Source organism: Anoplopoma fimbria, chromosome 21 (genome assembly GCF_027596085.1).
Source record: "Anoplopoma fimbria isolate UVic2021 breed Golden Eagle Sablefish chromosome 21, Afim_UVic_2022, whole genome shotgun sequence".
NCBI lineage: Eukaryota > Metazoa > Chordata > Actinopteri > Perciformes > Anoplopomatidae > Anoplopoma > Anoplopoma fimbria.
The window spans coordinates 19,485,112-19,500,884 of record NC_072469.1 but is presented as its reverse complement, the minus strand read 5'-3'; the positions used below and the strand labels follow the sequence as shown (position 1 = coordinate 19,500,884).

The 15,773-nt window shown below is 39.8% G+C and overlaps 1 protein-coding gene across 2 annotated transcripts in view; it reads right to left on the bottom strand.

Moving 5' to 3' along the window:
- Positions 1–1,368: 1,368 nt before the first annotated feature.
- Positions 1,369–15,773, bottom strand: part of pip4k2aa (phosphatidylinositol-5-phosphate 4-kinase, type II, alpha a) — a 30,060-nt gene continuing 15,655 nt past the window's right edge. For both annotated transcript variants that reach the window (XM_054622608.1, XM_054622609.1), the window contains exons 5-11: positions 15,484–15,636; positions 14,101–14,247; positions 13,821–13,859; positions 6,654–6,767; positions 6,225–6,465; positions 5,854–5,957; positions 1,369–5,731 (exon numbers count right to left, since the gene is read on the bottom strand). In XM_054622608.1, the coding sequence (XP_054478583.1) occupies positions 5,651–5,731; positions 5,854–5,957; positions 6,225–6,465; positions 6,654–6,767; positions 13,821–13,859; positions 14,101–14,247; positions 15,484–15,636 (879 nt within the window). In that variant the 3' untranslated portion in view covers positions 1,369–5,650. The remainder of the gene's footprint in view (positions 5,732–5,853; positions 5,958–6,224; positions 6,466–6,653; positions 6,768–13,820; positions 13,860–14,100; positions 14,248–15,483; positions 15,637–15,773) is intronic.

The window sequence follows — 15,773 nt, the reverse complement described above, 5'->3', positions numbered from 1 at the left end:
CCCCAACGCTTCTTACATGCTTTCTAAGGTCTGCAATGTAAATGCTTTCCTTCCATTAAAGTGAAGCAGTTAAAGAAATGCAGGACAGCTTCCCTTTTCAACATGAATGAATAAATACAGACCTTAGGTAGATAAAATAAAGATATATACTGTCAATACAATCAACAACAAGGTCGAAAACACGACTTCCGCATGTTTTACTGTCTAGTCTACCCTGGAGGATATTTGGCATTTAACCAATTGTGCAAGTCTGTTCCAAATTAATAGACTGTCTTTTTTTACTAACTTACTTACCTACTTTTTAAGTAGACTTTATCGATTTTGAATGGAAATGTGTTAACCTGTTTTAAAAAAATATATATATTAAGAAATGATGACATTCATTATATGCAGTTATAAAAAATTATAAAAATGTGACACCTGGAGTGTGTTGGTTCGTAGGCTACATTACGAGCAGACATAAAAGTTACTAATGTTAAGTTACAAGGAGGGTTTTTATGGGGAGAGAAAAACAATATTTAACAACTGAGCCACTGCCCATAATGCCAAGATAACCACATCTGAATTTGGATAATTACAAAACAAGGACACGTCTTCCGTTTGCATTTTTTTTTCTTTTGCGATAACCCTTCTGTAAAAAAAGAAAAAGCAAATAAAATAATCTAAATAAATAGTTTTATGTGAAAATTCAGTTTTATTATGAATTTAAAATGTATCATTTTGTGACATTTAATATTTTTTGTTGTCACAATATTTTGACGCTGGGGGTTCAGTTATTATCAGTTGTGTGTGTGTGTCATTGTGACACTGCTCTGAATATGAATATGTTCACTTTCTGCACTCAGGTTGCACTACATTCTGCATGGAGCTGGTGTCGTTTTTTGGTGCAAAATTCAAGTGTGCAAGTGAAGCAACGATTTTAGCGATTGCGACGTTTTGCTGCTTTACATGCAACTAGAAGCTTCAGTAAATGTTTCCCTTGTTGCATGTGGATTTCCAAAGCTCAGGACATAAAAAAACAGACCTCGTAAAAAGACAATTTGCGTTTTTCAATACATTCAACAAACAAACAAACAAACCCACATAAATAAAGAAAGATATAACCTTTTTTTCGTTATCGTTAATCCGTCAGTTTTTTTAAAAATCCAACTTTAAATAAATTTTATATCAAATGTTGGTTGAAATGTATTCGTTCATTATGGTGTTAAAGGAAAGGCATATTTTTTTTTCCATCTCCTCCTTAGCAGAGACTGGGTGTAAAACAGAGTGTGAACCATCTCACTTCAAATGTAAAGTATCATATTTAGGAATGAAAGAATAAAATATGCTACATGGAATAGTTAACGACAAAGAACAAAATAGCAGAGGTAGAGTTAAGCAGAACAAGTGCTTTAATTGGTTTGAGTGAACGCTTATGGAATGGAGTGTATTCTCATCACCATCTTTAAATGTGAAGAACAATAAACATACATCATCATTTTTGACCTCTCTGCCACTGAAAGAGAACTCTCACCAACCATTGTCAGACAGCAATAAACACACGAACACACACTCATACAGCAATGCATAAGTCTTTTAGATGTTTTCCAAAAGAACTCGGGACTTTTGTGAGACCAAAGCTAATTTGCAGACGGGCATGTTTCTGGGCCCTGGTGTCTGTTGACTTGACTTGCACATGCAAATTCAAAGAATTCAATCAATTTTAAAATATTCTTTTCTCCACAAAGAATTCTTGATTTTGAATCTTGAAGCCCAAAGGGATTTTTTTTAAATCTCTGCAGCTCTTGCCTGGTCTCCGGTCATTTGCATTTGTAATCAAATGTTCCCTTAACACGCTTAACACTTAACCACATGAACTCGGGGTTGTTTCTCATAACTTTGGACATGTTCACATATCGGCGATGCACACCTTGCTCCATTTCCCAGTGCATGTAAAAAAAACAAAAAACAAAGAACAAATTCAGTTCAAACAAACACACATTACACTATACACAATGTTCTTCAAGCTCATGTGTGGTAGTTCTGACCGTTGAAAGATGCTTTTGGCAAGTTAACGTGGCAGCAGGTTGACTGTTGGGCGGGGTTACGGGTGAAGGAGCTCATTCATGAGAGAAGTCACAAAAGCAAGGACTTATTGAATTCAAGGTACAGCAGCAGGGCGCATGTGTTATTATCGTCATTAATTTGCATCTGTTTAAGTCTTGCATCATCATCGCCTTCCTTACATAAGATCTGGAGTTAATATTACCAAAACAAAACAGAAAAAAAAATCGCTCTCCCAGCATGCACTGCTCTGTTTTTCTACTTGCTGATATTTGACTACAGGGAGGCCTCCAGGGCCAAACAGAGCAAAGCAGACTAGAAGAAGATTATATTCCCTTATTCCCTGTTTTCTTTATGACACAACCTATGTACAGTATGAGCTACGTGACAATAGAAACAAAACAGCCCATAAATATCGAAAGAACACTGAAATATCAATTAACCACTGACTCAGGATGAACTATTAGCTGATGACCTTCCTAAAAACAAAACAGGTGATTTGGGTTACACAAAAGAGTTACACAAGAGAACATAAGCCTGTTTGAGAAATGAGTAGGAGTTTTATATTGACTGTAAGTGAAATTTTGGACAAACACTTGTAAAAAAAAAAACCAAAACAAACAACAACAACACATTCCTGAAATCTGTGGTTAGAAGGTAAACGTGACGAGGATGCCGACAGACTCCTGAGGTTGGGGGCAGCTGTCAGTTAGCGAGGACGAGTACGACGAAACACAACCACGTTCCACAATGCACTTCCACACACGCACGTTCTTTATAAAGGCAGGACCAGCGTGAACGAACAAGGGATTAATATCAGCAGACACCACCTCACTGAGGAGGAAAAGGGACGCCCATACACACTGAATAATCACAATGATAGATTTGAATTTACAGAATCCAAATCCATCCACCATATTCAAATTTAAGACAACTATTCACTTTTTTTTATGTCGGTTAAAACACAATCAGTCGAATGGTTTTGTTTAACTGACTGAATAATATGAACAAATTTAAATACAGAGGTGGTGGAGTGGAAGAAGGTTGAGCAGGGGGTTCAAAATAAAGTTTGAAATAAATCATGTCAAAGTACACACCCTATTATTAAAATAACCTTTTACCTTTGTTTTTAAAAAAAGATTACAAAATATAAAATTAAATAATTTTGGAGTATAAAGGCACACATCTTGCACAGTGTATACAATGAAAAACAGTTATTTAAAGCATGGTAGGGACTATTTTTACGCTGAACAGCTCACAAATCTGGTTAAAGTGTAGGGACACAAAGAGAACCTGAACAGCCAACAACACAGACTAGCGAGGGAAAAGGAAACTTAGTCCTGTGACATGCAATTTTTTTTATGACTTTTTTTTTTTTTTAAAGTACATCTATTGTAAGTATTGTGTAAATTCAAGCAGTATCATTCTTCATTTATCACAGCACCTCATTCATTCCCAAGGGTGGCTCTTTTTATTTTTTAAATAAAACTATATTTCATGACTAAAATCCAATGTAAAAATATAAATGTGAATATAATCTATGACTCCGAACAAAGATATTGTGATGGAAGCTTTTTGCATGGGTTACAATAGTCAAGGAGGACGACTTTACTTGTTTTAGTTGGTTATCCAGAAGTGATACACAACATCACACGCACAACTTTTCTCACTTACACACAAGTATATTGCATTTCCCTTGTTAAGACTATATCAACTAATTGGGATCGTATTCGTAACATTTGGTTCCTTTTACTCTTGTGCAAAATATACAAAAAAAACAACTCAAACAGAAACAAAATGATTATTACCACATTAATTCATAAAACCGCCAAATTCAAACAGATAAACCACCTTTAAAAATGTCAACAATAACAACACAAACAATGATGAATAACAGACTCACAGCCGAGGTTAGAGAAGAGAACAATGCTGTTGGTGTTAATGACTTAACGCGCATCTTTACATCCGCAGCTACTCTTCCCAATCTCCCCTTTCTTTTCTCCCCCTTTACAAGTTTTGAACACTGACACACACACATCGTTCGCCATCATAAAGTGTGTGCTGGTACGATGCTGGAGGTAAACAGTCTCCTGCCTGCCCTTGAACGCACAAGCACACTCACACCGTTGCCTGGCCCAAGACCCCACCAATCCAACACCCCAGAGCACTTCTGGAAAGGATTGGTAGGTTAGCTTACAAAAGCCCTGTGAACAGAACTCGTCCACTTTTCCGTCTAATATTGCAGTAAAGTCTTCCTTACCAATCCCTACAGTAAGTGCACCCGTAGGTGAGAAAGGAGGAGGACAGGAGGATACAGGATCTGAGATCAGGCCCCTAAAGACTCAATTCTTAGAGAGCAGAGTTCCTTTCCCTCTTTGTTGCAGCACAAGTAACAGAACAAGAGCTCCTAAACCTCAAATAACAAATAAAAGTGCAACATTTTTTGATTTTTTTTTTCATAAGGTGCTGATGGCAACAGAAAGTTAAGGGCTGTAGATGTTTCCATCTGACGCCCTATATGAAGATATGACAAAGAGTGACCTACTCTTCACTACAGCCACACAAGTTCTGGGTCATTCCCTGCCACATGTATAGAAACCAGGCCTACATAACAATGCCCAAACGTATTCAGAGGAAATGTAAGTTAACAATGTTTATCGTTTGCTCAAATCCCTCTTTTTCTAATTTCTAGGTACATATCCTTCCCTTAATCATTCTTAAATCTCTGTGCATTACAACAAAGCGAAAAGGGACAAAGCACTGACAACCACTGAGAAACAAGCAGCATCATTTAAATTTACTGCAACAAGTGAACTCATCTCAGCTAATAAGAAGTGTTTGTTGTTGTGAGTGTGTGGCAAGAGAATAACCCAGAAGCACAATTCATTAACTGTACACGAAGGAAAGGGTGGGGATGGGGTGGCGTCTAAAGGTTGGGTGATGCAGAAGGAACCCAAATGGGAATATTTGTTTGGCCAAGTGCTTGTATAGCATTTGGATGGTGGGGGGGGGGTCTGGCTGTTGGCCTATTGGAAGACGTCTTCCAACTCCCTGATATTAAGCAATTGCATTAGGCGAGGCTCAACATGAATTTCCTCGTTACATCACACTTAAGCCTTCGCTTTGCAAGAGGAACCTCACCTAACCTGCTGTAATCTCACCTCTACACTCCCTTCATCACAAAAAACAATGCAGGGTGCTGGATGTTGTATAAGATGCAATAAAAAGCCATATTCCCACATAAACAACCATACAGACAAAAACAAATTATATCAAAAACACGTAATGACTTGGATGCTTGCTTTCCACACCCTTATCATTAAAAGTAACACATGAGCAAAAGTCAACAGAGGAGAGGTTAAATGTAAACGAATGATGGTTCTTTTTTTAGCTGCAGAGCATGGCACGCCATTGAAAGAGAGAGAAACAAATAGGGAGGTATGAGGAGACCGCATGAGGGAGAGGTTTTAGCCATCACAGCACCTTATTATTTCAGCCTCTCTATGTTTTTTTTTTTCTTTTCTCTCAGTCACTTTTCTTCCACACCATACTCCCCATTTGCCCTCCCTTTCCTATGTGCCTCTGTGCCCCCTGTCGCTCCTGGAGGCTATGACAGGATAGTGGTGATGAAATCGTAAAACCTCTTGGAGTACTGCTCTGGGTTCACCGTGGAGATCTCCGCTCCGGCCTGTAAAGGGACACAGAGACGATATTAGAAGCGATATTTGGCTTCCAACCCAAGTCAGTGTTATCCTCATTATTTTTTTTTAAACAGAAGCAATCAAATAGCTCATTTATGCAGCTACATACTCCATGTTTGACAGTCTTGGCGGCGTGTGCAGCTTTCTTCTTGGCATCGTAATGCTGCAGGATGTCTATGACAGCCATGAAGTAAACCTCCTTCCTGGGAGCACCTGTAGTTTAAAACAAATGCACCCTGGTTGAAAATCTATATATCTGCACGATGTCATCAGGCAAAATCAGGTATTGATAAATAAGACAAAAAAAAAAAGAATTCTGACAGCAGCAGGTTTGACAACTAGAACGAGAACTACAATACCCAGTAGGGGCAGCTCTCAGTACAATATATATAATTAAGTTGTCATGTAAAATTCTCTAAATGTAAGGGTTGTACTTATCATTGAATTATAAGCCTGAAAAACAAATATCTGGCTACTCACTATCATTGCTTTTGATGGCGTAGACGTCAATGGCGGGATCAAACTCTCCAGGTGACAGAGGCTTGGTGCTGTCCAAGGTGTTGCTGGGACTGTCTGGAGGTGTTCCAATGCCTCCTCCGTCACTCTCACCCTCCTCATCGGGCTCATTGTCCTCGCTCTCCACGTCTTCCTGCTCGGCTCTTTCCACATCGTGGATCCCCACCAGCAGACTGTAGTCCATGAGCTTCAGCTGGGCGAGGAACTAAGGACGATGGAAGGAGGTAGGACAGTAGAGGAAATAAAAAGCAAGTGAGAAGACAGGAGGAGTGTTCATGTAGGAGGGAGATAGCAAACGGTAAAAAAGATGAAAGAGAATATGTATTCATACAGACAGAAAAGGGTGATACTCAGGAGGTGGTGGACTTCTCTGTAATTTTCAGTTACACATACCTCTACGTCTTTCCTAAGCTTCTCCAGGAACATTTTCTTGTTTTCCCCGTCGATGTGGATCTTCTGCCCATCATTGATGAAGTCATTGTCCTTGTAGGTGGGCAGCTCCTTCGCCTGCCCATTAGTATTGGAGATTAGTGGCCAAATAAACAACAGCCGAAACCATAAAAAGAGACGATTCAAACCTGAGGCGCACGGCACTGTAGGCAGCAGACCTGAACAAAAATATGACAGACTTCTGGTGTGCAAATCAAGTTTTCTTTGAGAACAGATCAGTTCATCCAATAACACAAAGTCGAATCCTTAAATATAATTTAGTATTGGTTGAGATATTTGACATTAAAAGGTCCAGAATTGACTATAAAGAAAAGATTAACAAAAGCAATAACAGCAGAATCACTGTTCTTCATCGTTTTTTCCACAAAAAACAACAATTTATCATACTGTATATATCATTACACAGGACTAAAACATAGCAAATAGCCGTCTTGTTTACCTATAAGAATTATTAGGGGTATTTCAAAATGCCTGATGATGAAGATTAATTCTAATCTTAGACATTAGTCACGTCAACCGTCTTTAACAATATCTGCTTGACAAGACAATCCTGCATGTTGAAATGCCCCTTTGGCATACATGAGGCTTTGAGCCTGTGGTTTGTTAGATGAGCCTGTCTGATTCAGCCTAATACAACACATATTCCTGGTCAGGTGGCTGTCAAGGTACAGGCTGTCTGTCCAAACCAAGGCTAACTGTGTAAAATCATACATGCAGCATGCTCACAGCAGGGCACAGACCTATCTGATGCACCATTTGCATATTTTCCATATAGTTCACAGTGAAATGTATTCACTGCTTAGTGCCATGGAACACATGGCATTTAGCATTTTTTCTGGCAAATTGCACATAAGTTTGGGCAGATTTTTTAAATGCATCTGGTAGATCCATACTCTGTCATGAAAAAAGGACGTCCAAATCAAAGCCATGGAATGCCCTTGTTGGCAGTGGGCTGGTCTCCAAAAAGCATCCTGTTCTTATCAGTTTGAGAACAGAGTATATCCCTCAATCATTATACAAAGAGTGTTCATCTAAGATGCTTCTCGGAAACCAGACCGTGGTTCGCATCTAATATAAACTCTTTTTTATAACTAACTCTGTTAAGCCAGCACATTCTGTATCTTTGTGACAGATTCCCACTATTCAGCCTACAAACACAATGAAGGAGTTTCCTATTTAAAATGTCTGTCCACTGGGATTAATTGACTTCATGACCAGGCTGCTGCAGAGCTGCCAGCAGCCTGTAGAGGGTGCTATGTGAAGAGGGACGGGCCTTGTTCTGAGTCACTTAGGAAAAGGAGAGCAGGACATGAGGTAACAAGGCAACGGCAGCAGTTGAGCTACTACGGTGTTTCTATGGCAGCAGGAGAAGAGCAGCAACACAACAGCACTTTGTAGCACTAGAATGAGCTTGGACGACACACACTGACACACATACATACACATACAGATTACACCTTTACACAGATGAAGACTTGATTACATCTCACAAAATAGGACATTTGAGCACATATACATACAGACATAGACCTCCAATTTGCAAGAAGTATGGAATGTACAACTTGCTAGACTGAGTATAAATGCAACATAAAAAGTAAATGAGGACGCAACATGAGGCTGACTGCGAAGGGTGAACATAGCCTGAGAGCATTTTTGCAGGCCTGTCACCTAAACCGACACCTCAACTGTTACAGTCACTCATCTTTTGTTCGCCATCGTTTTCAACTGTCTTATATTTCTAACCGGTTCATTGAGTCTTATGATTTCTCCCAGTCATGCAAAGGATTCTGTAAGTGCACTTGTTACTGATTCTAGTACAATGATTGCAATGAAATGTGTCTAACTCTTGAGTGGTGCATTACATGGAGGTAAGTAGAAAAACAGAAAGATATATTAGAGGCAGGAAAAAAAAGAGTGGGTTGCTGAGTGACAGGTGAATTTTTCCCCGACCTTCTCCTGACAGCTGGCTGGAAAAAGGCAAATTTGATGTCTTGCCGTGTCAGAAGAGCAAAGCTATTCCTTGCTGCAGTCTTTGTGGTTTGCTAACACTGGGGTGTTTTCCTAGACCTTTGTATCCAGTTATATTCCCACCGATGTTGTCAGGCGTAGATTAACATTCACTTGCAGGTTTCACATCAGTGATATCCAGTTTGTAAATTATGCGCTCTGACCTTGCCAGAATTTGTCTGTTTATCATCAACCGTCACTTGCTTTATTCATGTGGAATCATCATTCAATACTTTGAACAGCTTTTAGCACATCAGCAGGTTCATATCAACCACATGCAAGCCAAGGCAACGTCAAGCATTTCATGTGTTATTTAGCATTGTTATATGTGAACACATTATAAAAAGGTGGAAACAACAGGCAATGTCCCCCCCCAAAACTAGGAGCAAACTGAGAACGGAGACACATGTAATTGCCATACTTAGGATGCCTTAAAACAAATGGGACTCATTTCTCAGAATAGCCATCAACCAGTGTCCCAAGGCATCGGCTCAACTACAACCTAATACATTATATTTAACTGAACAAAGTGTTTTAGCTGCAGTGGGGTGTAAGACATAGAGCAAGTTATCTTCTGCCATCTTGATTTGAATTCTTCAGAAACTGAAAATATGCTCCGTTTTATATACAGCTGTCATTAGCCTAGACGGGTGGTCTGCTTATCAATTGTACTGAAGAAAATCTTATCATTTTGTTTTAAACTTAGAATAGAAATAGCAACCAAGCAAGATAATTCTCCAGGAATGCAAGTATGTACGTTCCCTTTCCATCTCTGGGTCCTGTTTTTTGCCGTGTGTCCCTACCATTCATGCCTCCACCTTACTCCTCCACTTCTTGCTCTCCAGTGTTTCACATACATGTTGTTGCTGTTGAGTGAATGGTGGGAACAAAGACAAACTGTCTGGCAAAACTAAAACGGAACTTGCTGAGCAAAAGGTGACTTTAAATGGATGAAAAATATGGCCTTTAAATAACAGAGCTTTGATAAGACGAGGAAACGAAAATGCTCGGCCGGACAAAAAAATAACAATAAAAAAAGATTGGTTTAATAGATCATGCCTGGTATATGAGCCCTGGTTTTCTTACATCTCTTACGTGTTTCATGGCGCAGTAAAAGCGCGTGGCAATCCGCAGTGTTTGCAGCCTTTGCTGAACGTTACCAGATTTGGGCCGCGGGGGCACATCCTCTGGTTGGGGCGGCTGCTAGAGAAGGGGGAGCGAGGGAGGGACGGTAGGGGTGGAGGAAAGGAGAGAAGAAAGGAGAGAGGAAGGGAGGAAGGAAGTTGGAAGTAAAGGCAAAGTGTTTAAAATGTTACAGAACACAATTGTTTTTTTTGAAATTGGTCCAGGGTTGGAAAGGGCGTGAACGCGAAAGTTCCCCAAGTCAACTTTTTGTGGTTACACTATTTCAATGCTTTTGTATAATTAATCAATAGGATTTTATATCTATTTAATATATGCATGATTCTGGTCGGCCTTCACCTGGCATAAATGCCTGGTAGAGAAGGGAAGCCGTCTGCGGCGCTACTCTAAGGAGGCTAGGAGCTGGAACTGCGAAGAGCAAGCAAGCTACCGTTAACTCATTTGCATTCTATTAACCTGTGTTGTGACAAAACACTATTCAGGTGTGGTAATATTTCTAAGGTCTTATTACAAATACTAGACAAACGGCTACTAAGAAAGTATTAAGACATTTCACACTCAGTCATACAGACACATTAAAGCCATGTTCCCCCACAGGAGATACCAGCCGGTGCTGGCGTGAGGAGAGAGACGAGAGTAAACAAAAACATCAAACAACTGCGGCTGATAGCTACTGAGCAGAGTTCGAGTAGAGACGGATGGTATTCCACAAACCAAGGACCAGAGGCTATCTTATAACATACAAACAAAACGTCTACATTTTCCAGGTCGTATCACAATTACTGCGATGGCACGAATGCCTTACACGTTTACTAAATTGTGGGTCAGTGTCCTAAATGGGTCATAGACAGATTTTGGGTGGAAAACCACAACAAAAGTAATGTAGACTAAAGTAACTAATGTGATTTGATGAGCCTAAATAAGAACATATTTACCCAGTCCGGGCGGTAGTTAAGATTATTTGACCCACTGCTTGGTAAAATGCTGTTCATAAAATGCGTTAGGAAGCCAATTGCTGCTGTTTGATAGCCAAAACCATGAGACAACAGCTACTAAGAACTGCACAATTGATTTAATGAAAAATAAAAGTACATGTCATATGTGGGTAGAAAAGAACATGTCCAAAATGTGCAACAGAATGGAGCTAGAAATAATGTAACTTCAATAAAGATGCAGAAAAACATTATAAACCATGCAGACGCATGCATGAAAGGGAGACGGTCATGCAGTCAGATAAGAACCCTGCCATGCTTGTTGTTTGAGTGTGTGTGAAGACACTTTTTTTTTTTTTTTTTTTTTTTTTTTTTAAAACACACACACACTCTCCCCTCTGAACCAAACTCACGATTTTCCTTTCATTTGGCATGATGCACCCTCCTCTTCATTTTACTGGCCAACTGCACTGTGTGTGAGTGTTCACACTAGTGAGCCTGGCATTAGTGTGGTGTTCACATACTGGACTAAACTAACAGACTTTACTAAGGACTAACCTTTACAAGGAGAGAAAAACATTAATTTATAGCCGCTGAGAACTTGTGGTAGGTATGTGCAGGTGTGGATAGGTAAGCTTGTCTGAAACTGTGTGTTTGAACAAAGGTTTTTCATGTGATGAAACCAGCACGTCTCTCATCAGATCTTGTCTTTGATGTCTGAGCCTTAGTTGTGACTCGTTGTAAATCGGAAGAGAACGTGTGTGCAGATTGAAAGTACGTGAGAGATCGTGTACTATATTTTGCATTCTGCATGTGAGTAAAAATACTGAAAGATTTCACTTATGGTGGAAATTACTGTATGACGCTTACTGTATGACGCTTACTGTATGACGCTTACTGTATGACGCTTACTGTATGAGCTGCATTTCACTGAAAGGTGAAAGAACTACAGAATTCCCTCACAGACTTACAGCGACAACTTGTAATATGTGTGAGTTAAGAGTCAGTGGTAGTCAGTGTGTTAGAAAATAACATCTTCATTCATGTTAGCTTGACAAAATGTATCATGTTCCTCCGTTATTACTAGACTTTAAATGGTGTTTCACACACAGCTGAGCCGCAGACAAAAAGAGGTCACACAGGAGCCTCACGTGTGTGTAATCCTCAGCTGCTTTGTCTTTCCGTTCATCTGTTTTATACCCAATGCTGTTTTGTTTTTACTTCCATTTGAAGAAGGATATATTTAGATCAGGGATTCCCTGAAGTCCTCTATGCCTCACTGCATGGTGCCCCACAATTAAGCCCCTGTAAAACCAGTTGGAAAGTTCAAACTAAGAAAAGAAACAGTTGGAAAGTTCAAACCCCTCTTGGTCATAACTGTAACGCTCTCATATGAAAAGCTTTTTTATGGTCAGACCAACCTTGGCAGGGCATCGTTTCGAAACATGCAATGAAAAACAAAACACTTTGGACAACCATCCCCCTCCATTCTGCTGAGCTGTCAGGTCAAAAGAACAGTGGTCCAAAGTCAAAGTGTTCAAGGACGCTGTCAGCAACTTCCATCATTTAAAAAGGTCAAAACCTTTATCCATACAAAACACATTGTTTAAAAAAAACAAACGTTCTTATTGTAAGCTAACACAATTCTAATTGTAAGCATGGTGAATTCATTTTGAGGTGGCTGTCCAAGCAGCCAAGAGCAAAAACTCAAGATAGCCAGTCTCCCACAAACAGTAACGTTTCAATCACTATCAGTCACACAAAAGCTTGTATATACTGCTCACACACACACACACACACACACACACACACACACACACACACACACACACACACACACACACACACACACACACACACACACACACACACACACACACACACACACACACACACACACACACACACACACACACACACACACCAGCAAAATACACAGCTATTTAGAAAACACATCATGAACACGCATCTGATGAATAAAAGGCTACACCCTACATATACCCAGACACACACACACACACACGCGCACCCCTCAATCTTTCACAGACAAACAGCAGGCAGGGGAACTGATGGAACAGCAGAAGCGAGGTTAGAGAGGATGAAGCAAATAATATAGATATAAAAAAGCGTGCAGGGGCTAGAAAGGGAATGGGGTGATGGAGTAGGTGCTAACTGAAGGAGATGGGTATGTGCTACTGTCATCTCCACCCAAAGGGAAACAAAATCAGACACCAAAGTTGGGGTAGTTTGCCCATTTGGGTGATGACAGTAAGCCTGGAATTGTTTGAAGCTGTGTAGGTTATTCAAACCCTTGGAAACACAGTTTGTTCTCTCTCATTCTCTAATTGTCCACATGGCTTTTAATGGACATCGGGTTCAATCAGCTCTGACTATTTTTTAATTTATTTTTATTCCAGAGTTTTCTGAACACTTTTTTTACTGCACATGTTCCTAACACAAAACTTACATGATAATCGAGACAGCAAAGTACTATGGAAGTGTCCATTTGTTTAATCCACACCGACTTCCACCTGCACTGTCATCGGACAAATTGGTCTTTTAGTGATACACCTCCTTATCTGTTCAATGGACAAAAGTAGTTTTTCGAGTAAAAATTTAGAAGAAAATGGAAATTGTTTGTTAACAGTTTCACTCGTTTTATTTTCTTTACAAAATATAGGGAGTGGATAATTGCTTTACTAAGTGTACCTAAGAAGAAAATAAGACTTGGAGCATAATTTAGTGGTTTGCATATTGACATGTGGCAACGTGGTGTCGGTGTGGAAACAAAAAATATGCTGCCGATGGCGTGATCTTGTTTCTTTTGATGTTTCTTTTTTTTTAACTGTTGTGCTAGTTTGACGAATTTGTTTAATTTGCTTTTAATTTGCAGCACTCTTGAGTTAATATTATCATTATTATCGTCTCTTTAAAGCAACCATTAAAGGTTAAGAGGTCCTGCCTCTTCTGAAGTTGAAAGTTATGTGGGTGTGTAAAACAGCTGAACCCGCCTGACAGGTGACTGTACCTTCTCCTTGTCGCTGGCCTCTCTTGCCACAGTGGAACCCTAGAAACAAAAGAAGGGGAAATTAGACAAAAACTACACGATAAACATCATTTTAATTATTGCACCAAAAGCTCAGATGATCAGTGATAACAGGTTCATGAAAAAAAAAATTGTGGTAAAAAGTGATTGGTATAGTGCAACTATAAATTAGATTAACATAATTTATTGTAATATTCATATTCTATCTGATCATTTTTCATTTCATTGCTTTCTTTAGTCTTGATCCGTTTTCCCCTCCTACCTTGAGATCATATTTTTTGTAGACGGAAAGGCGATGAGAGAAGACATTGCGTGTGACAATCATGTAGGTCTCATCTCCATCCACGGTGAGCCGGTAAATCCCCAGAAACTGAGGCAGCAGTGTGTTGCCATGGCACTCCACGATGAACTACGAAAAGAGAGCAAGGAATTTTAATGTTTGGCCCTTTGAAAGTCTATGTAGTATTTCTATGCTTACTGCCTTTAGAGGGGAGACAGTGAGACATTGAGAAAGAAAGGTTGTTAAGTACATAGTGATACCTTTATGACTTAGTACCACTTCTCACACAGACAAGAGGGCTCTAACAACAGCTGGACTAGGAAATGGTATGAATTTATACCCTCACACTTATTGAAATTTATTGAGCAAACCAAAATCAATATTTTAGAGCAAAAGCTGTAAAAGCATCACGGTTGGTAAAAGTCTTTGACCTGTGCGTTCTGAGGGCCTTAGTGTCAGTTTGTAATGTAGGAAGACAAAAAGGGTTAAGATGACCTTTCAAATTAAACATGTGTTTTTATAATTTAGTCCAATGTTGTACAAGCTCATTCAAAGAATGAGAGAGAAGGACAGGGTCTCCGATGTAAAGTGGTCCCCCAAGGAGACGGGTGTTTGTATCAGAAGAGGGTATTAGTACTGTAACATTATGTTTATGAGGTATTTTGAGTCTACCAAAGACACACGGTTTTAGAAATCCCGTATAGAAGAATGAAGGCTTGCGTTTATATACATTACTGTAAATCAACCTGTTATCACCAGGGTTCCCGTTAACAGGATATTTTCCGTCACCGACAGAATTATTTTTTAAATGACGGAATATTCTGAAGGCCGCCTGGAATTTGCGAGACTGGAGACCTTGAAGAGCTTCTGTGAGTACAGGTCACAAACGGGTGCCAGTGCAGCTGCGCCACTGGTGCAGAAGGTGTGAATGAAACACAATTTTCCCCGTTGAAGCGAGTGCTTGCAGGATCGAGAAATTCCATGTTCAGAGAGTGTGTTGGGTCCAGTCTCCAGTCTGGCAGCAAAGCGCGAGTTCAGCTTTCAGAACTACGAAAGAGTAAGAAAGGCCACGAGACTACAGCCACTAGGGCTGATCGGAGTGGCTCAGTCCCTTCCACTTTGATTGTTTCACATTTACAGAGTTTTTTTCCCATTGCACACACAGAAGAGACAGCTAGCGGACTGTGAAGGGATATTCACTGAACTTGACAAAAAGTGTATTGGATTAAAATAACAGACTCCACCTTTAGCCTTTGTCTTATTATAATTAAAACATTAAAATCACGGCTAATAAGTGATTTTTTGCAACGATGGCAGTCAATATCACGGGCAATGAGAAAGTCTATCGCAACCACTGGTCATCACCTGATGATATTTCTTTAGTATGTTATGCATCTCTGCCACATCCTCGCTGCTGATGATCTTGATGACGTAGCGTTTGTCATAAGAGGTATGGAAGCGGGCCCCGCTCCGTCCCTGGGCGTCACTGTTCAAAGGAGCGCTGCGTGTCAGAGAGTTCTGAAAACACAGAAGCAGAAAGTAATGAATGTTAATTAGGATGTTCACACTGTCATGTGATCAGCTGTCACTTTTCCTGTTTCACAGGAATGCAGAAAACATTTTTTGAATGCGTGGTCAACTACGAGTACACATTT